This window comes from Streptopelia decaocto, assembly GCF_964273445.1.
Source record: "Streptopelia decaocto genome assembly, chromosome: 3".
Taxonomy (NCBI): domain Eukaryota; kingdom Metazoa; phylum Chordata; class Aves; order Columbiformes; family Columbidae; genus Streptopelia; species Streptopelia decaocto.
Genome location: NC_138656.1, coordinates 89,117,443 through 89,138,231, shown reverse-complemented (window position 1 = coordinate 89,138,231; position 20,789 = coordinate 89,117,443). Strand labels below are relative to the sequence as shown.

At 39.9% G+C, this 20,789-nt stretch overlaps 1 protein-coding gene across 2 annotated transcripts in view; it reads left to right on the top strand.

Moving 5' to 3' along the window:
- The window catches only part of KCNQ5 (potassium voltage-gated channel subfamily Q member 5), a 287,966-nt gene that overhangs the window by 215,951 nt on the left and 51,226 nt on the right, over positions 1–20,789 (top strand). For both annotated transcript variants that reach the window (XM_082047469.1, XM_082047470.1), the window contains exon 3: positions 410–536. In XM_082047469.1, coding sequence (XP_081903595.1) covers positions 410–536 — 127 coding nt within the window. The remainder of the gene's footprint in view (positions 1–409; positions 537–20,789) is intronic.

Below are 20,789 nucleotides of genomic sequence, written 5' to 3'. Positions count from 1 at the left end.
AAACATTCAGCCATCAAACGAAGAACTAATTTTATGGATGTGGATATATAACATGTTCTTCACTAGCTGTCTAAATTACTTGAGGTCTGATCCTCAGTATCCAGACTCAGTGACTATTTTGCTTTTATATTTTTTGTGTATGATTCAGTTCTTCAATGTTTCATATTTAGTAGCCAGTTTTAGCAGATATTTAATTTTATTTGGGTTAGACTTGCACCATTTACTAGGAAGGTCTGGGGACTGTTCTGTGTGTAAATGTGTAACCACCGTGGGAAGCAGGATCCCAAGTTTGGTTTGGGATCTTCAGATGCTCAAAGTGGATTGCTAGACACACACAGTAGTTGTAAGTTTCCTGGCACTTCAGTGTTGGTTGCATGTAACAGGCATTTTTCTTATTTGCCCTTTCTAGGAATTTGTCATGATTGTTGTCTTTGGTTTGGAATTTATTATTCGTATCTGGTCTGCTGGATGCTGCTGTCGATACCGAGGATGGCAAGGAAGATTGCGCTTTGCAAGGAAACCATTCTGTGTAATAGGTGAGTGTCCCACCTCTAGTTTATTTTAAGATAAAAATAAACACCCTCCCCTTCTGTTTTCGTTCTGAATGAAAACTACTGGAATCAGACTCTGTTTACAGTAACTGGGTGTAAATTCAGAATAGCTGTGTGTCAGCTGTCATCTGCCCTGGGCTTTTCCAGATATAAAATCACAAAGTCCCTAAATACCAGTCCATCCATTTTTCTTAAGACATTTTCCTATGCACGTCCTACAGTTGGCATGTATATTGAAAGAATGAAGGGCTGGGAGCTGATCTCACTGAAATACATGGGAGCTGTATGCATTTAATGGACATATTACACATCCTGTATATACATGCATAGATACCACACACATATGTGCATACACTGTGTTCATCTTATTTAACTTCTGTGATCAGATGTGTACATTGCAGTGAGTTTGGATGTTGTTCCTACTTCCTGCATTGCTGCTTTATGCATGACAGTCCAGGTATCTATTCAACCAGTGACTCTGGCATAGGACATAGCATACTTCTACAACTATTTCAAGAGACTGCTTCTCCCCTTTTTGCTCTAGAAATTGTCTGTGAGAATGGTGAATAAGCCTACAGCCATACAAAACCCTACGTTGAAAAAGAATCTGCAGGGAAAAAAAAAAAAAAAAGGTAGAAATCAAGGATGGCTAACCAAATTTATCTGATAATTTCTTATTTTTCTGATGGTTTGGAGCAAATTCTTTTTCCAGAACATCTGTGGAACTTCAGGATGTCAATGTCTCAACTTCTCTCTCAACTTTCTTCCTCTCTGCAGCTTTTCATTTCATCTACCTGTATCTTAAATTAACTTATAGATCGACTGGGGCAGGAAACATATTCTCCCATGCATCTATATGGCAGCCGGCACATGAAGTCTCATGCTTAAAGCCAGTACACACATGGGTCTCAGCGTAAACAGTGAATAACAAGTTGTTGTGTAGATTAATGCCATCCTGGTCTAAAAAAAGAGAGTTATTCAGGTGTCCCGTGGCATAGCAGACTGATGCATTGGTTAGGGCTAATGCATAAAGCAAGCTTTAGCCTTCTGGCTCTTTCCCTGGTAAATCCATACCTTCTCCCACTGAGGAATTCCCACAGCAGAGAAAGGGTCTTTAGCAAGAGATGCATGTGTAGGTGGATGGCATTGCAGACTGTCTCCTCCTTGGAAAGACTAACCTCATCTACGCTATTTTATGGCACTGTAGGAGAGGGCCAAGTATTGGGATTGGCACTTGTTTTGTTCAGGCAGCAGGGGAGGTGGGCAGGTACCCCACCCCACCCTGCCTGGTGACGGGTCACACACTTGCTCTGAGATTCCCATGCCTTGCCAAAAGTGGAAAGAAAATTCAAGAATCTTCCCAGCCTTTACCGGCCACCTGTCAAGGGAAGGCTAGAAATTCAGACATTCACTCTCCCTGGCATCAACAAACACGGCCGCCCTCCTTAACCAGACTTAACCTTTATTCCAGGATTCTGTGGTACAGCTGAACCTTTGCAGTAGTCAGGTTTTGCCAGCACACAATTGGAAGAAAGCACCAGATTCTTAATTTGGTAAAATTAACCTACTTCAGCCATTTAGAACTTAGTAGAAACATATAAATCTTTAAATAATTCCCAAATGCTGTTGTGTGGAAACACTAGCAGTTTGTTTGATTCAGCTTTTTTGTTTCTCTTCCATCTCTTGTCTCCATTCAGCTGGCGAGTTTTCTGCCAGTGATTAACTTTAGTCTGAGGTGTTAATTGCCAGCAAAAGTGAACAGAGAGGTTCTTCCTTGTTAAAAGCTCTGCATGTTATCTTGGGATGACTGATGCAGATTTTCACCCTTGCCTTTAAACAGCCCATAACTACCCTCCTGCGGTTTGTGAAATAGTTCAGGCAGGTCTCCTGACATGGGCCTTGGTGAGTGTTGGGCTTTATTTAACCTGATTGTGTTTTTTCCTCTTTTCTCTGGAGTCCACCTGATTTCTTGTTGCACCTGTGTTCATACAGGCAACCTCTAGCCTTAAAAGCATCTTCTCTGTCCCCCTTGCAACTGCATCACTTGCTGGCAGAATTAATTAGCAGCCAACAGTCTTTTGCTTGTGGATGACTTCCTATGTTGGTTCACTGGATGAAAAGGGAGCTTTGTTCAGCAAAACACTGTACAGCTACTAGTGCAACTTCTGGAAACTAAACCAGTAGCTTGAATTTCTTTCCATTAATTATTCTGTGTATCTTTTCTTATGCTAATTGTTTTTTTCTGGACTTTAGTGTCCCTGAAGGGAGTTCCTGGTGTTCAGCATCTCTCCAGATTTGATCTTTTGACGAAGAACCTTTAGCAAGTCACCTTGGCTTTGCAGTCATGGCAAAGCATGCCCCAGCAGTGTTAGCTAGAGCACCATCACTCATTAGACCACATATCAAATACTACACTCAATTTGCCCCTTCCAACACCCTACATGAAAGATGTCAATAAACTGGAGTTCATTTAAGGCAACCAAGATGATCAGTGCTGGAGCCTTTGCCCTATGAGGAGAGGGTGAAGGACCTGGGCTTGTTCAGCCTGGAGAAATGATGGCTTCAAGGGGAACTCAGTGAACTCAGTGCTAAGGTCTCCTTAAAAGCACATGGCCAGTTTTGGCCTATCACTTTTCATACATTTGTTTAATTATTTACTTAGTAATCCATCAGGTATTCTTTCTGTTTATTGTTACAGTGGAATAATAATGGTTTAGAAGACTTAGTCTGTTTACTATTAATTAGAACTGCTATATATCTCCAGCAGATCTGTTCTCTGATTGGTTTTGTGATCAAACACAAATCACATAAAGGAATGGCCTAAGAGCTGGAAATAATAAATCTGAGGATTGCCTCAAGGGTCACATTCAGACAGCCTTTATTTTTTTCCATTAATAACCAGAAAAAAATATTCAGGGCCAAAGCTCTGTGCTTATGTTAGTGTGCCTGCAATGTCACTACCATGACAAATTAGTTCATCAAGCATTGCTGAGTGCTACCAGGTTAGTAATTATATCTATCAAGTTATTTGACAGTTTTGTACCCTTGTTTATTTCTGTAAAAATGGAAATAATAGTGTAGTATTAAACCTTGGTTTGTATTTTGTTCCATGTCAGGACTTAGCTGCCGTCCCTCACTTTCTCTCATTGTATATGAGCTTGTGTATGTAACATAAAGGGCATACCTACGTGCCCTTCCAGGTGTATTCTTACAGATGTACTTCTGCAAATCCTAAATTTCCTGGGTCTGTCAGTCTGCAGCTTGGCTGTTAGCCCTGCTAAGGAATGTTGGTGTGTTATAATGTGCAGAAGAGCAGCAATCCAGGCACAGCATCTCCCAGCTGCTGCCTCCAGGGCCAGAGACACTGATGCCTGGGAAGAACCCTGTGTCTGCCCATGCCTTAGGAGGAACTGTGCTCCCTGAAGATACCCCAGACAAAAGAGGACATGTCTTCAAATTGGGAAAAAAGTATTACTTCCCCCCTTGTCAAGCCATTCAGGGACACTGAAATAAATGTAGAGTTCATTGTCCTTTCTCTAGCAATGGGCTTCCTAGATGTGACCTGACATGTGACCTGACAAAATTAAACTTCTGGCCACAGTCCTGTGTGTATGAGATGTTTTACCATCGCAATGAAATTTCAGTCTGTGAGGATGACTCCTGCATGGTGGCACGTTATAAAAACAATGAGGAATAATAAATAACGAGCTGTAGGTCAGAAAAGTAAGATCCTGCCGATCTCACCTGCATGTCTGAAGTCTGCTGGGCTTTCAGAGGAGCTTCTTTCTCTCCACTGACTCTGTAGGAGACTTTGGGACTCCTACGTGAGGAAGCCCAGCAATGGCAAGTGAAGAGCCCATGAGCACACTTCCCTTCAAACGCTGGAAGCAGAAAATTTTAGTGTCTAAACTTCATGCGACTTCTAGATTTAAACTTAGTGTTTGAAACTCCTGTTTCAGATTTTTTTGCCCTTAAATTTGAGCCCACTTCTAGTAATATAACATTTCTCCAGGGCAACTTCCTGGTGGTCCAGCCCAGTGAAAGGTTTCATGTATTTCAGTTAGTCCATTAGTAGTTTCCCCACAGCTGCTCCTATTTTACCTCTAGTCAAGCTACAGCATGATGGAAATGTCACAAGTTCAAATTCTGTTGAGGCTGCAGAATGAACAAATTCCTAACAGGAAGCTTAAGTCCATTATCTGTAATCAGGCTCTTGAACTTCATGGCTGGCAAACCTCATTTCAGAGCATTAAATGATAGCAGCGGCTGTTGCATATTACTGGATCTATTTTTCATTAATTAGAGTGGTAATGAACCATCATATGGCACTTTTGTCAAACCTTTATATACAAATCCGTATCTAGTGTGCTACAAGATCTGCTGAACCTTTAATTTGAATTAATTCAATATATTTATGTAATGATAGGTTGTGTGTCTGTCACCTTGGTACTTAGACACGTTATATAGTTTGAATGCAGACAGATAGTAAATCTGCTGCTCATGATAAACAATATAAACAGCCTCTCTTCAGTATAATTTGAACTCTAAATAACCCAGCGATGGTTTGTAATTAAGTATATACTTGACCAAGGAGGCACATCTCACATCACATCTCATTATAAATCCCAGCAAAACCAAGCTCCAGCATGAGCAGATTCCATGCTGGAGGGATCTCCTGCCAGCCTGACTTGAACTCATCTCAGAACACGCTGCCCACTTCACTCCAGAAAATACTGATAGTAGTAGTAGGAGTATTAAGACTGGAAATTGAAATTTCCTCAAATAATTTCAGCAGTCATAATTATATGCAATGAACAGAGGTGCTTTTTAGGTTAAAACAGTTCCAAGTTGTGTAGGTTTTTAAAACTAATATTTAGTGGCATACCTTCATGTTTGACAATCTTCGCAGTACAGTTTTTAGAAATGTGCAGGAAAAAGAATGTCTTTTGGATATCATCTGTGGGTCTTATTCTTTCGCATTTACTTTTTCTGACTACCTCCCTCACTGCTGAATAAGATACCATTTGCTATGAGTAAAGACATCAGGCTCTGGTCTTCTCTTTCTAGAAGCTGTATGTCTGCTATTCAAAAGAAACCTGCTAGTTTGGTACAATGCAGTTCATGTTGAAATTTCTGGTGTGTGCTAAAGAATTCAGCAGCCTGTATTTGTTGATTAGCATGTTTTTTTGTGTCATTACATTACCCTGTCATTTTAAGTGCCTACCATGACCTGGGCAACCCAAGTGAGGTGTGTCTAGCGACTTCTTTCCCGCTGGGCAGCTGTGGGTAGTGTCACATTTCATCTTCCCAAGGCTTGGAGACTGAGGTTTTGATACGAGGGCTGAGACTTTTTTGCATCCCTGTTCTGTGCAGTTGGTGAGACATCTGCTGATGAAGGAAGTCAACAAGGCTCATGTGAGATTTCTGATTAAATGATTTTTCATTGAAAATTAATCAGTATGATTAATTTAAAACAAAGTGATTCTTGGAAACAAACCAATTCCCTTTTCCCTAGGGTAGGCATTTTATATTCAGTCTGGATCTTTTTCTCTTCATCATCAAAATTAGAAGCATTTTCTGAAACATGCAGAATAGCCAATAATGCAGTTTGTGCTTTCTGGAGATATCTGGGAGATATGGTGCAGGAAATTATGATCTTTCAGCCCTGTTGAAACTATCCAAACATCAATAAATAATTCTTAATTGGTCCAGGGAGAGATGCTCTTTTACCCTGTCACCTGGTGTTAATTGTAGTCATCTGCTACATGAGAAACTTTGATTTTGTTTATCTGAAGAATAATCAGTCATTTGTAAATAGACACTTCCAACAGTACAAATTAGAAGAGATCCACACCAGAATGAGTGAAATAGGTTAGAGCCCTGGGATGTAAAGAATCAAAGAATGAAGACAGGTTTGTGACAGAAAGCATGTTAAAAAGCCAGAGACCTTTTACTAAAAAGAATTCACTTGTAATGTTATAATTATTTTCTTATAAGGCATGAAGATATTTTCCCAATCATAAGGTAGTTATGTCCATTCCAAACAAGACTGATGGGATTCAGTGTACCTGCACTAAAATCTTTAGCAATTCCTAATTCAGTTCACTTTTGTTAGGCAAGTCTCCTGAAGTCAAATGTCACAGTCAAGTGATTTTGAAATAATGAGGTTCTCTGTCCATACTGAGATTCTGTAAATGATTCATGGAGTCTTTCAAACAACTGATGATATCTCATATTTGAATTTCAGAAAATGTCTTGTAGTGTAATAATAATAATTGTTGTTGTTATTATTAAATATTAATAAATAATATGTATTATAAAATATTTCATGGTATAAATGTGTATTATAGAACTTCCAGTGCTACTTATAAGCCACAAAGTTTCAATGACTTGGAAATGTGTAGTAAGAAGGAGGTAAGTAACTGATAGACCTAGAATGAGTCAATATTCTCTGGTTTCAGAGTTGGTATGTTCAATTTTGCTCCCACTTTTTAGGGACTGGCTTTAAACTTGTTGCTACTAGAGATAGCCAGTATATGAAGATGCTTACAGAAATACCTTTCTTTCCACTACCTCTCTTTATTTGATTTGAGGTATTCATGTCCTGACTTACTAGGCTGAATTCCCATCATATCCATAGACAAGATAGTTGCTCAAATTTCCATACATACAAGTAAATTCTCCAATCCAAATTAAGTAATTGTTAATGTAAGTACTGGTGTGGAAGTTAGAAGTGGACAGGATTGTGCCAAATGCACTTATCCGACTACCTCAGCATATGGAGTCTGAAAAGCGGTACAACAGTTTTTCAAATTTTATTGTTCCTAGGGGAAAAAAAAACCAAAACATATATGTGTGTGTATATATATATATATATATATATATATATATATATTATTTATTTATTTATTTATTTATTTTACTGAAGTGAGTAACATTTCAGAGCCTGGTTGATTTACAAGGACATACTCAGATTTCTTGGCTTATATCCAGATGTTGTACTGCAGATCAGCTGCTTCAGTGTGTAACATTCCTTGTAACTCCCATCTCGGATCATCGTCAGCTGGTTCCCGTCCTGTAGCTCCTCTGTGAGAAGAATTGTCACTTCAGTGGCTGTGCAGGTCTTGCTTTTGCAGCAGCAAATGCTGCTCTCCAGGCAAAAATCTGAATCGTTTAGGCACATTTCCATACTGGTCCAAAATAGATCCCATTAGACTAGGTGTTTGCTATTTTGGACTTCTGCAAGTGCCCTTTATCATTGGCACACGTGCTGTGTCTCACAAGGGCTGTGGTATCCCTGGCTTGCGGTACCACTTCATTTCAAAAGCCACTTTCAGTGTGACTTCTGCTTTATTAACATGCCTATAGTTACTTAGGGGTGCTTCAGCAGCATGTTAACATAAATTTCAACATTAATACCTCAGTGTGGTACATTAGACAACTGTCGGTCTGACTATTTGAGCCATGATTGACTACTCTTGCTAGTGTTAGTCAATCAAATTGTCCTTTCTCTCATGGTGTCCCAGCCTCACCTCTGTGAGCACAAATGAAGATATTTCAAGAGGTCTTTGGAATTATTGGCTTGCCATATACTGCAGGAATCTTTGTAGGGTGGTTTGAAAGCGCTATGCAAACAGAGGAAATGTAGTGAGAAATGATCACCATAGGTGTTGTATTGTGCACAACCACCTCCTTCACACTTTTCTGTAATAATAACACATTTAATAATCCTTTTGCACAAATGACTTTGTTCCTTTTACATTCACCATGCAGCATGATGCTGTCTTATATTTGCTGTATGTCTTTCTGTCTCTTTGGTGCTTCTAGTTTACAATTATTACTCTAACACCTGTTCAGTTTTGTGACTTCATTTCTGCCTTTGCTTAAAACTAGTTTGTTTCTGTTCAGGTCATCTGTGTGTGAATGAGGTCTCCACAAAAAGGGCCAGAGGTGCAGTCAGTTAAAAACAGTGGTTGCATTTTTCTTGGCTGTATTGTCATTTAGAAAAATAGACATTTTCAGTTATTTTAGAGATAGTGTTATTTTCTTCAAATGCAGTTTTCTGGTATCTGCTGAGCTTTAGTTTATTAACTGGCAATGCTCACAGTTTAAAACACAAGCTTTGCCCACTGTTACGTTCAGTATAGTCAAATAGATAGCCAGGTGTCTTCACCCAGCCTTGCAGCTAGCTTATTAGTGATCACAAAGCTTGAGGAAATTCAGTTTCCACAGATGTTTCCATTCTTTTACATCCCTTCAGAGAACTGTGTGTTGCCACTAGCACTGCTAACGTGACAGATGGGCAGAGTAGTCCAGTGGAAATTGCAGGAAATCTCTATTTTTATGATCCTGCCTCGAATGGTTGCCCTCCAACTGCTACATTAGGAAAAGACTTGTGTACAAGAAGAGCAAGTACAGTTTTTTAGTTCCTCCTTTTTACAGTTGCTATGCTAAATACAGCAATTAGGAAGGATTTGACAATGTAACAACATTGTTACACTGTGTAACAGAGTTACAATATTTATGTCTTAAGTTTAATACAGCTAAGTAGAAATATTTGCATATTTCTAGATGGCAAATTGGGCATGTTCTGCACATTTTAATTTCCTCCTTTCCCACACCTACCACTTAAGCACTGGGTTCCCATAAACTGTGGACTCCTCCTAAAGAAAAATTACATTTTTTACCTTTAAGCTTGTGTTGATTAACTCTCAAAAGAGAGGATTTGACCTTTTTGCTGATAGGTGATATGGCTGTCAATAACAGATCTAAGAAAGGTATCCTCCTGATCTGTTTTATGGCAACCTATGTACGCTCCGAAATGGTGTAAAGGCTTATCTGAGTCTGGCCTAAGCCGTGCCTGATGTAGAAAGAGAAAGCTCCAGCTGCTTGCTTCCACCCTCATGCCACCCAGTCCTGGTGGCCCAGGGCCTGTGTGCCATCGTCTTGGGAGCAGCCAAGCCAAGGCCTGGCCCCTTCAGCCCTGGGGCTCCTTTTCACCAGCCCAGCCTGATCATGAGACCCCCATGCTGGGGGCTGCTTCGTTTCAGATGGAAATGTCACAAGGCAGAGTGGAGAGGTTGTCACACAGCGTGGCATGATCCACTGTATTGAAGATCTCATTTTGGGATTGCCTCCTGTTTGGTTTGTGAGGGGGCTACCAGATAATGCTTTCTACCCTCTCGGACAGGCACTGAGCAGAGCTTCTATTTCTTTCTTCATATCTCCTACACTGGGAGGTCTCAAGGGTGGCCACAAAGTGCCCCACACTTGTGTTCTCCAAAACATTTAAAGCTTCTTTTTCGCACCGTGGTCCCTCTTAAGCTACCCACACGCAAATTGCAAGCAGGGTAGCAGCTGAGGGTAAAAAGTGGCTAGAAATCTCCGGTTCTGTGTTGTCTGAGTAAAATCTGTATTTACAGAAACAGAGGAGTCCCAGGAGGCACTCACACTGACTGCGCAAACATCCAAAATAGTTGTGTAGGTTGGGAATGCAAGTTCTGGCTTTAGGAAGCAGGGAGAGAGGTGTGTGCCTCCAGAGGACGGCTCAGAAAACTTGAAGTAGGAGTTAATGTCTTTCAGTCAACGCTAGGGAACCCATGTTCCTGCCCTCAAAACCTGCATTAAATACCTCAGCTAGATACTGGATGCCTCCTGTTCTCTCCAGCCCTGTGAATGTGAGAACAGATTATTAGTACTGTCTCTCCCCTCTCCATCTACAAACATGCTTTTTCTCTCCCTCACAGACGTGCTCCCCTGCTCTTTTCATCACCTTTACTTCTCAGTTTTTGCCTGTCCACTTTCACCCTCTCACCCAGGATTCTCTGGTTCCCAGGGGTTTTTTTGGCCTTTCTGCTCCCATACCACTGCATCACCTTCACTTTATGCACAACCTGGGAATGCACTAGATGGACACTTCAACACCGTGCCCTCCTGGCCCTCCCTGACATTTTGGAGTATGACTGAAAAGTCTGTGAAAAGGCAGCTCCTGCCTACGATGACCCAGCACAGAGACACAACTGCTTCCCCTGCTGGGCTGGATCATGTAGGAGCCCCATTCAGTGTCTTTCTACATACTGGCTAGTGCCAGATATCTCTAAAAAAGGTGTTAATACCTGCAGCCCAAACAGCCAATCACACAATATTTTTGTTCGGACGTTGGGTAACCAGTGATTGACCCATGCGGCAATTTGGATCATCTGAAAGATCTAATTCCAGCAATTCAGGGAGAAACATCCATTTTTTTCTTTAATTTTCCCAGGTTATACTTTTATATCCCGTGGCAATGAATTTTACAAGTTAATTGCATGTTGTACTTCTTTTTATCAGATTTAAATTGTCTTTTGATCTCACTTTTATAAGGAGGGGTAAATAGGAGGCATCCAACAGACCTTCTTATCGTCTGCTACTTTGCATACCTCTATCTGCCATCTCATATTTGTCTTCTGACTAACCACTCCTAAATTATTCAGCCTTTTCTCCATACACAAGTCATGCCATGCCTGTAGTTATTTTGTTTTTTTCTTGCTGATAACTTTGTGGTTTTCTTACAGTCTGACCTAATGAGCCTCTTTATTTATCAGATGTGTGTGTGTCTGATTATCCATCCTGCTGCCTTTCACTCCAGAAGTCCTCAGGTTTTTTTTCTCTCCACAACAAAAGCCTTTTTCACTGTGGTCTACTATCATCCCAAAAAAAGCCTCAGACATAGTAAAGTGACTAGCAAACCCGGTTTTCCCAGGGCTTCTAAGTTGCTGGGCAGAATAAGTGAAGATTTATAGGAAGGATTTGCGTGTGTTACTGATGGTTTGTTTCTCTGGTTAGACAGAAATTGGGTTGGTGAACACTGGGTCAAAGACATGGTTTTAAATGTGTTTCTGTCAGACTGTCTTAAAGGCAAATAAAACTGGAAAAATAGTGCTTTATTCCTTCTGGCAGGTGCTTATTAATATTGTTAAAGATCAGTTATTGAAAAAGGCTAATAAAGTATACATCCATGATAGGCTTGCAATTGAACTTAATCTTAGCTTGCAGGAGGCCCTTAGATTTTTGAGATTTATTGAGCCAGCTGTTAATAATATAAAGATACTTGCTGAGGATTTATTCAGTCCATAGACAGAGTATGTTCTCAGCAGGGCCATGAACTTTAATTGCTAGCAGTACAAAGACAGGTGAAATGTTCCCGTTAATGTTGTTGTTCTTATCTGACTGAATAAAAAATGGTAACCATAACCACAATTTAAAATTCAGTATTTATTGAGCTGTTGTGATTCTCAGCCCACAGCAGAATATTTTGGCTATCTATAACAAAAGGTAAAATTCCATTATTTTGATATATTTGTCATCATGACATCATGAAAGTGTGCTACTCTTACACAGGAACAGTGTACATATACTTTTAGTACATTGGCATATTAATGAGTAGGATCAGTTGATCCATTTCCGGGGACGAAATTAAGATCTCATTATAAACCTTAGTTAAAAAAATGACAAAACAAAAATCTGACCCATCTTCTTCATTCTGGAATTTCATAGGGGAATATTTAGTTTTATTCTAAATATGTCCAGTATTCACTCTTTCAAGATATTCCTTGTTCTCAGTTTCAAAAATTGTTTGACCTACAGATTCCAAATGTCTTGCATTTGGTTAACTTTGCTAACAAGTGTCTTTGACTAGTTTCCAACTTTGTTTTATTTTGTTTGAGGGCAACATATGATTGAGTAAAGAGCTTTGCTCAAGGTGTAGTGGAGGCATACTAAGGTGCCTGTGAAGAAAGGGATTTACTGGTGCTGCCTGGAGGGACTATTCATAGATAGAAGAAACATGGGATAGTTCTCCTCCTTGACTTACAAAGACTGTACAGATGAGCTCACCAGCAACACGCCATGGGGTGCAGCCCCATTGGCACAAAACCGCTTTGCAGAGCTGACCCCATCCCCAGCACCAAACTCTGGGGGCTCCCATCAAATCTTGAGTTTCAGCATCAGGACACGGTGCTGTAACTAATCCTCACAGTGTTTGCAGTTCTAAAAGCTTTGAACTGGTCTGCTAAAGCATGTTTGCAGTTTAATGCAATGTTTATTTTCTGTGGCACTGAAAATATATGAAACATAACCTATTTTATACCATATTGTGTTGTGGTTTAATGCCAGCTGGCAACTAAGCACCATGCAGTGGTACTTTTGTAATATAAATACATGTGTATTTTATATTGTGCATTATTTCATTATTACATATTATATGGGGTTTATGTATCATGTGAATAATACTATATATTAGTTTATCTCCATTTTAAAATGTTAATTTAATTTCTCTTAAATAATTTTAATTCCTAACATTTTCTTTTTGACGAAAAAGGCAGCTTCACATGTTGGTGAGCTGCTTTTCTAAATTGACCCACTTTGGTTGTGTAAAATTAGCATGTATCCTAGAAAGAAGATGTCTGTATTTCCAGGAGGTCACTTTCATTTCATATTAAGATATTTTGTTTACTCTGATGATTCCAATACATTACAAACAAAAACTGTAGATGGAGAGAAGGGTTCAAGATGGTTCAGGTCTTTTGATCTCTTCACTGAAGTATTGCTCAGGTGTTGAGTAAGGAAAATCCAGGTTTCTATGCACGGATCAGATTTAGTGGACTCCTTAGAACTGAAGTCACTGACTAATGTTCCATTGTTAGAAGAAAATAAAATCAATAGAGTAGACATAGTAACCTCTGGACTTTTTTGTTAATTCCACTGCAGTGCCTAGACAACATTAGACATTTCTGTAAACTTTTTTCTCTTCTATGTGCCACTGCCATACCTCCCTATCTTCCTGTTTTTCAACAGCAATAACAGTCAATTTTCATACTCATCTGTGTTTATCTCTGCTAATTATCTTGATATGCAAAACTATATCACTCTCCTACTTCTAGAAATAACGTGTTGTTTGCATCTTGAAAAACAATTATAATAGGAAGCAAAATCACCAGCTTGTTTTGCCTGTAATGATGATTAATACAGTTTCCATCCAGAGATTGATATATATTTGAAAACGCAAAGACCTTTTGGCTGGAGTGACAACAACATCTGCAAAAATCAAGCAGCATCATCCATCCCAAGAATTTCCTGAAGATATCCTGCCAATTACTTTTACTAGTAGGTGACGATTAATCGTAACCTGTGTGGCATCTGAGCAGAGAGATCCAATCCCTGACCAAAAAAAAAGGCTACATTCAGACATAGCTGAAAGCAAATTTTGTCAGGACTTGAGATCCTGAGCACCATTATTTTTAGTGTATGCAAAACCCAGGTTATCTCTTATTGCTTGGGGTTTTTTGTTCTTGGTGTTGTTTAGGCTTTTTTTCTCTGTAAAATTGAGGCCTTATTGCTGTAAATCTACTCAGCTTTTTGTGGGACATGCAGAACTCAGCTTCCTGCCTCTCCAAATTACGCTAGAGATGTTCAGGTGATATAATTCAATGGATGATATAAACCTGCTTTTTAATAGTTGGAGAATAATACTTGAGCCTATCGTATTTCAGAGGGTGAATTCAGGTGACCTCAAAAGACCATATGTCTCCAGAGTAGTCTCCAAAAATCCAGTTTGCAGATTTCGACAATCTTTCACATACTGAATTGTACTTCAGCAATAAATGGTTCTGCTTCTTCCAGTGGGACAATTTACAAAATATTATAACATTCATAATCTTTCTAAATATTATAATATCCATCATATCTCTATTCAGAGATTTAATTGCAGGTTTGATCTAAGAAAAAAAAAAAAAACAATAAAAGGTTAAGATTCTGAACATTTTAAAGATAAAAATATTGAAAATTCTTGATTTCTGGGCTGAATACTTACACAAGGTCACTGGAAGTTCAGGCCATATTAGACCAAATTTTGCTGCCATAACTATGTGAAATATCCCACTGATTTCATAGCAAGCGTTTTTTTTCAGAGAGCAAAGAAAGCTCCACCTGCTAAAAACATCACAATTTGCCTCTTTTCAAATTAACTGTTGCAGCATTCTCTAATCATAGTTTTTATTCTTTGCCCTCTTGAACCAGTAGAGGGAAGTGGTTCATTCCTTGTTTGAAGCTAAAAAGCATTTTTGCAGCCAGTCATGATGAAACAACCTTTTCCATTCCATGACCTTTCTCAACAAGTGCTCAAGGAATAATGAGACAATTATTTCCCTTTCTGAATACGCTTCTATTAGGCTATTCAGAAGCCTTAAAATGTATGAATTTCTTTTTCTTTTCCTTTTTTTTTTTTTTTCATCTAACCCACAAGAGCATAAAATACACCAATGATAAACATATTACTAGGCTGCGCAAAAAGCCTGTTTTTCCTATGTAAACAGACCTTTTCTTTAAGGAGTCTGATAAAGAGCACCCTTATTTTCACACACTAATGTGTGGCTTAAGTCAGGTGTCAATCATCAGGCTACACCTTAAACTACTTTATATCAGTTTAGGGTAGAGCCCATTTAATATACTTCTGTTATCATGTTTCTATGGTGCGAGGTGCTCAAATACAGGGAATGTGTGTTAACTGTGCTGTAGCGTCTGATTAAAATTCAAAGTACATTTCTACATTGACGATACCCTCCAGCCCCAGCCAGCTAGCTGTGGAGATTATTGTAGACAAATTGAAGGGAGTTCTAAGTATAGCAATAAACACGATGAAGCTACTGGAAGGACTGATGTCTGAAGAAATATTAGAAAAACTAAAATGCTGGTCACTCCTTCCCACCACTCACACCTCCTTGCAACTCAGAATTGAAAGTTGTTAATTATTGACACAGTTGTTGTAAATCTGGATTGAAACTTATTTAAACTCCTTAATGAGTGAGAATAATTGCTCACTGTGCTGCAATACGTCTGCATAACCTGTGCCATTGGAATCAGATGGAACCAATATCAAAGCACCCTCAGTGCTCTTAGTCACTTCTGAAGCCCAGTAGCTTTATATTGCCACAGAATCGGAGTGCTGTTTGTTTCGGGAGCAGCTTTGAAATTCAGGATAATGAAATGTCCTGAGAACTATGCATAAGAAATGACCCCTACGAGCCATGTCTTTTCTCTGGGTCATAGATAATCACTCTAGCCCAAAATTAGACCTTAGAAGGACAACCTAAGGGTAGCCTAAATTTTGTTATATTCTCAACAGTTAATTTCCTTTGTGAGTTAATACAGCTGCAGGCTAGATAAACCACATTCTTGAGATTTTCTGCTTATTCTTGCAGTTTTGGGGGCAGATGTGTCCTACTCTTGTGCTAGCTTGTTGCCTTTCTGTACTGTTCTGTAGCCAGACCAGACACAGTAGTTGACAGGCGTTGTAGTCTCCTACGTATTCTTAACAAGGATGTGTAAACTGGGAGCATTTTCTGTGAATTCATGGTAAACACTGTTTTGATGATATAGTGATGATCATAAAAATGATTAAATATTGTTCATTTTCTATTCAGATATTATCAGAGAAAAAATAGCACAAGATTCATTTAACCTGTATTGGCTCAAAGTGTCATTTTTATTTAGAAGGAAGTGACATTCCAACTCATCAGCATTAAATGCAGGCAACAGGAAAAGCTCTTGCTAACATCTTCTTATACACTAAGATTTTGAAGAATAAGAAGAGAAAGATAATGCAGGTTTGTGTATTAGTTGGAGCATGTACATGAGCTTTGAGCAGGTGGGAGATTGTCATTAATTACTTTTCCTAATAAAATCCTGACGTTTTTTCTTGTCCTGATGGCACATCAAGGCTTTGGGACATTTCACAATGTCCAAATAAAGCTTCTCTGTTCTTCCTTTTACCTATAGAAATGGGCCTACTAGCATGATACCTTCGAATACTATAAAATCTCACAACAGCCAAAGAAGTTCATAGTAGGGAAGTTACATTGAAAAAGTCATTAGAAGTAAAACGATCCATTATGATTATTTGTTATGCCTCCTTTTTTAATCAGCTCAAAAATGCTAACCACATCTCCATCGGTGACCCAAATGAGACAAAGTTTCTGGCCAAGCTTGAGCAGGGTGAGGGAGCCCAACGCTGGCCCCACGCTGTGACCTGGGGAACTCGGGCTGGCACACCTCACATGAGCTATTGGAGTTGCGGGGTGTTGCATTACTGGGCTTTGTTTACTTGTCTTTACTACTATGTCAATATTTTAGTGAGATTGGACAATATACAAGTGTGATCTATTACACGCATAAGTTCTGGGTTCATCTTTTTTTATTTTTCAGGGGGGCCCTCAGTTGTTAACATGGTGGCTGTCAACTAAAAAAACTTTTCTAGATTACTATTAACGAAACTTTGATGTAATCTCAACAGTTTCTTGAGAGGTACTAGGTGAAATGTCTGAAGTGTAAGAATTCAAATTTTAAATTTAAAATTTAATTTTAAATAATTCATTTTTGAAATTTAATTTGAACTTACATTTGAAACAATTTGAAATTTGAAGTGTTCAAAAGTGAACATTGCAAAAGCTGCTGAGAAGATCTGAAAAGTCAAACTGGAGTTAACAAGGGAGGATGCTGTCTGCAAGGATAAATATATAAGAGATATTTCTAAAGAGTGAATAAAATCAACATCATAGCTGAAGAGATGCTTAATGTTTTGGAAGATCATACACAAGATATTAGCATGGAAAAATTCAAAGAAGCAAATGAACATCAGAAACTTCTAATAAATCATTACAGAGAAGTTTGGATTTATACTGCTCATTACTCATTCTCACATCCCAAACTTTCCTGGTGCTTTACAGCAAGATACAGAGTGAAACTTGAGTCCCTGTTAAATTGATTGAAGTTTTGCTATTTGCTTCTTGATTTTCCAGTTTTGCCACTAAAAGATAAAGAGGAAAATATTGATAGAAGTTGGATAAATCCTTCTTAAAATACAGAAATGCCATGAAGATTTTAGCTAAATTCAATTGGAATATGAAAGGAAGTTTAGAAAAATATTTTGCTCTCTTACTTAAAACGGAAGAAATGGCACCTGAGATATTTTGGATAAAAATTTGGCCGGGAGAGAATCATAAAGTACTTAACTTTTAATTTTTCCAGTATGGGTATGTTTAGATAAGAAGATGAAGCAAGTTTAACATATTCAGAAGTGACTTTTGACTGTTGCAAACTTTTCTTTGGGCTTTGATTTAATTCCAAGAGGGCTTTATTTTTATTTATCTTACACCTGTTCCTGGCAAGTTAAACTCTTCTGAAATAATGTGCCTGCCTGCCTTCCTGCCTCCGAGGGAAGCGCAGCCAGGGAGGCCTGCCCTCGGCAACGGACACACTCTTCCCTTCCCTATTCCCAGCCTCAGGACTTGGTGGGGGCAGGTTTTTGGGGGTGGTGTATTGTGAAGAGCTGAAGAAGATGAGAGAGCGAGGTGTGAAAGAGCCGCCAACAGCCTGGGAAGACTCTGTTCCCTCCTCCAGCTGTTTCTTAAACATGTGTCAGGGTGTTTTCTGCTCACTCATTTCTTCACCCTCCTCTCCTTTGCTTGTCCTCATCCCTACCCTCGATCTAGAGGGGTTTACACAGATAGATAACCTCTTTCGAACAGTACTTTAAAAAAGGGAAAAGAGAGCTATGCTGCTGTTGGCTTCTCTGTCTCTCGTGGTCAGAAGGGACCAGAGACCCTCAGTAGGACAAAGGGTTCCCAGCAGTGCAGGGCAGATGCTGTGCGGAGCTGCCAAAACTGAATTAATTTGAATTTTTTGCACGGGGATACCTCCAGTAAACTCCATGTTATAAGTCAGAGCTCCTGGAATGGGAAGGAATAAAGGCAGGGGCAAATGACTACCATTTGTAAAAAACTGTCCTACTGAGGGCGGTTGAGCGTAACCGAAACCCTCAGTAAGCACTTTAATAATTTCCAGACCAAATGCATAATTCATAATATTTGGGTGACCTTACTCTCTTTTAGGTTCTGAGAATGATTTGCAGGAGTGCATGCTGCTTTTCTAATGATATCTGATTTACTGGGAGCCAGTCACCAATAATTAAAAATGGCTGTCACATTGCTGCTCTGCTTGGAGCAGTGTGGAACAAGCCAAGCCAACCTGGCCCTCCTGTTAGTAACCAGGGACATTCTTTCTTCAACACAGTCGATGTTGCTCAAGGCTTTCTAGCATACTCTATGTGAGCCTCAGATCCAGATACACACACCTAAATATAGAAGTTTGCTTGTGGGTGAGTACATATGTGCTATGTGTCTATACTTACAGTATAGTCGGTTGAGCTCTGGGGCTTAGTCCAGCAGAGTACATAGAGGTGCCCCCTGTTACGTGATATTCCCTGCCGTCCAGTGACTTCTCCTGAAGGGCACAGCCTTCCCAGGTCTCAGAGCATAGCTGCCAGACCTAGGGGATGTCTCACATACCTTAAGGCATCTCAAATGGCATTGGACGAATAAATCCGGGCAGCTGAATCAAGCCTTTTTTGTACCAAGCCCAGAGTGTGAGTCATCTGGGCAGCCGGCAGGAGCCTTCCTGAGGATTAGCTGCACTTCCCTCAGTTGACGTGATTTCCTTGTGCTGCATGGGGAGTTTAGACACCTGCTTCACATGAAGACACCCAAATTTAAATGTCTTCACATGGAGCTGAATCTGACCCCGTCTATTTTTCTGATCTCCATTAGGATTTGTGATGTCTTTAACCTTTCCTGGCGAGTTACCCTGCTTCTGAATTCTCACCCATACCTGCTGTATCTGGTTGCTGTGCTCTTGAGACTTGTGCTGTGCAGAGACATTCCAGAGTACTTCAACCATTTCTGGCTCTTCCTGATCTCTGATCTTGTTGGATTTACCTCTAGAAGCAAATCCAGCTCTTTTGGTAGACAATTATACTGCAGCCACCTATGACCCACCTGTGTTGTAGCCAATGGCGTTTTAAAATGTCAGAGCAAAAGACAAGCAGAAGGTCAGCCTGGCCTGACACACTGTGGCCAACAGTGACACTGGCCAACAGTGACAGAAGCCAACAGTGAATGGTCAGGGAAGATGCAGGGCAAGCACACAACCGTGTTTCTCCGTAAGAGTCTCTCAGCCTCCAACTGCTTGCTACTTGGAGACATCCTGGACCAGAAGTTGGCCCTTGGTATTACTTAGCCCAGGGTTAAATTTTCTCCCATGAGATCATCCTACTGGCTTTGAACCTGTCTAAACTTTCAGTATCTTGTGACAAGGATTTCCACAACTTAAGAGGACACTCCTTAAACCACAGGTTGTCTGTACCCTTTGTATTGTAATAATAGCCAAGCCACCCATAGGCGAGTTCAGAGAAACCCAGGAGGTTTGCAGGCAGGGGTACTTGGATCTCAACTTACTTTGGTGGCTGAGCAGAATGAACCAAGGCTAATTCCTACTCTACTGGAGCAGGCTAAGGAAAGAGTGTCCTGCTTGTAGGTACAGCTGGTCTCTCCCACCACTCACTTGCAGGGAGCCTTTTCACTTACTGGGTCATTCATGACTTGTAGGAGCTATGCTTGGGACAAGATGAGTGTTCATACCCAACACAAAGGAAGCAAAACTTGTGTCAACAAGAACTTGCTTTCAGTTCTTCACTGGCAAACATGGGTTTAGATTATCCTTGCATAGAAACACCACAAAATCCTAAGATTTAAACCAGGTATTTCTTACAAAGGCTCTTTAAGCTTTTAAAGAAGGTCAGGAAATTGATGGTGAGGTGATGAAGTAACACAGAGGTTGTTCTGTCCTTTTCCACTCCCTGCACAGTGGTGTGCCTGCCCCAGTCATCATAAAAGAACATTATTCCTTCTCGCAGCATCTGTGTGCCATCACTGTGCCTCTTCTCCTCATCTCCCTTTAAATGCTGTTCTGGCTCAAGTGGCAGTTGGCTGGTTAGTTCATGCAGAACGAAACGCTCTCACAGTTTGAATCTGGGACCTGAAGAAATAAATCCTAACACTTGCTGGGCTTCAACAAACTTTCCAGGCTGCCGCCTAAAGGATGTCCCTGGGTACCCAGCACTGTATCGCTTCCTTTCCAGGAAATGGTACATCAGGGAAGTTGTGTTGAGAAGCTACATGCCGCAACCACGCAGTATTTGTGCTCATAGGAAATTAGTATGTGTGCTTGTGGTTCTACTGAACTCTCACCACTGGGGCTGCTATCTATTTTTCTTACTTTTTTTCTTTTCCTTTTTTTACCTTTTCATAGGAAAAGGCTCTATGGGAAAAGATATAAAGAGAAAAAGTTCTAGTCCACCTGCTGATTTAT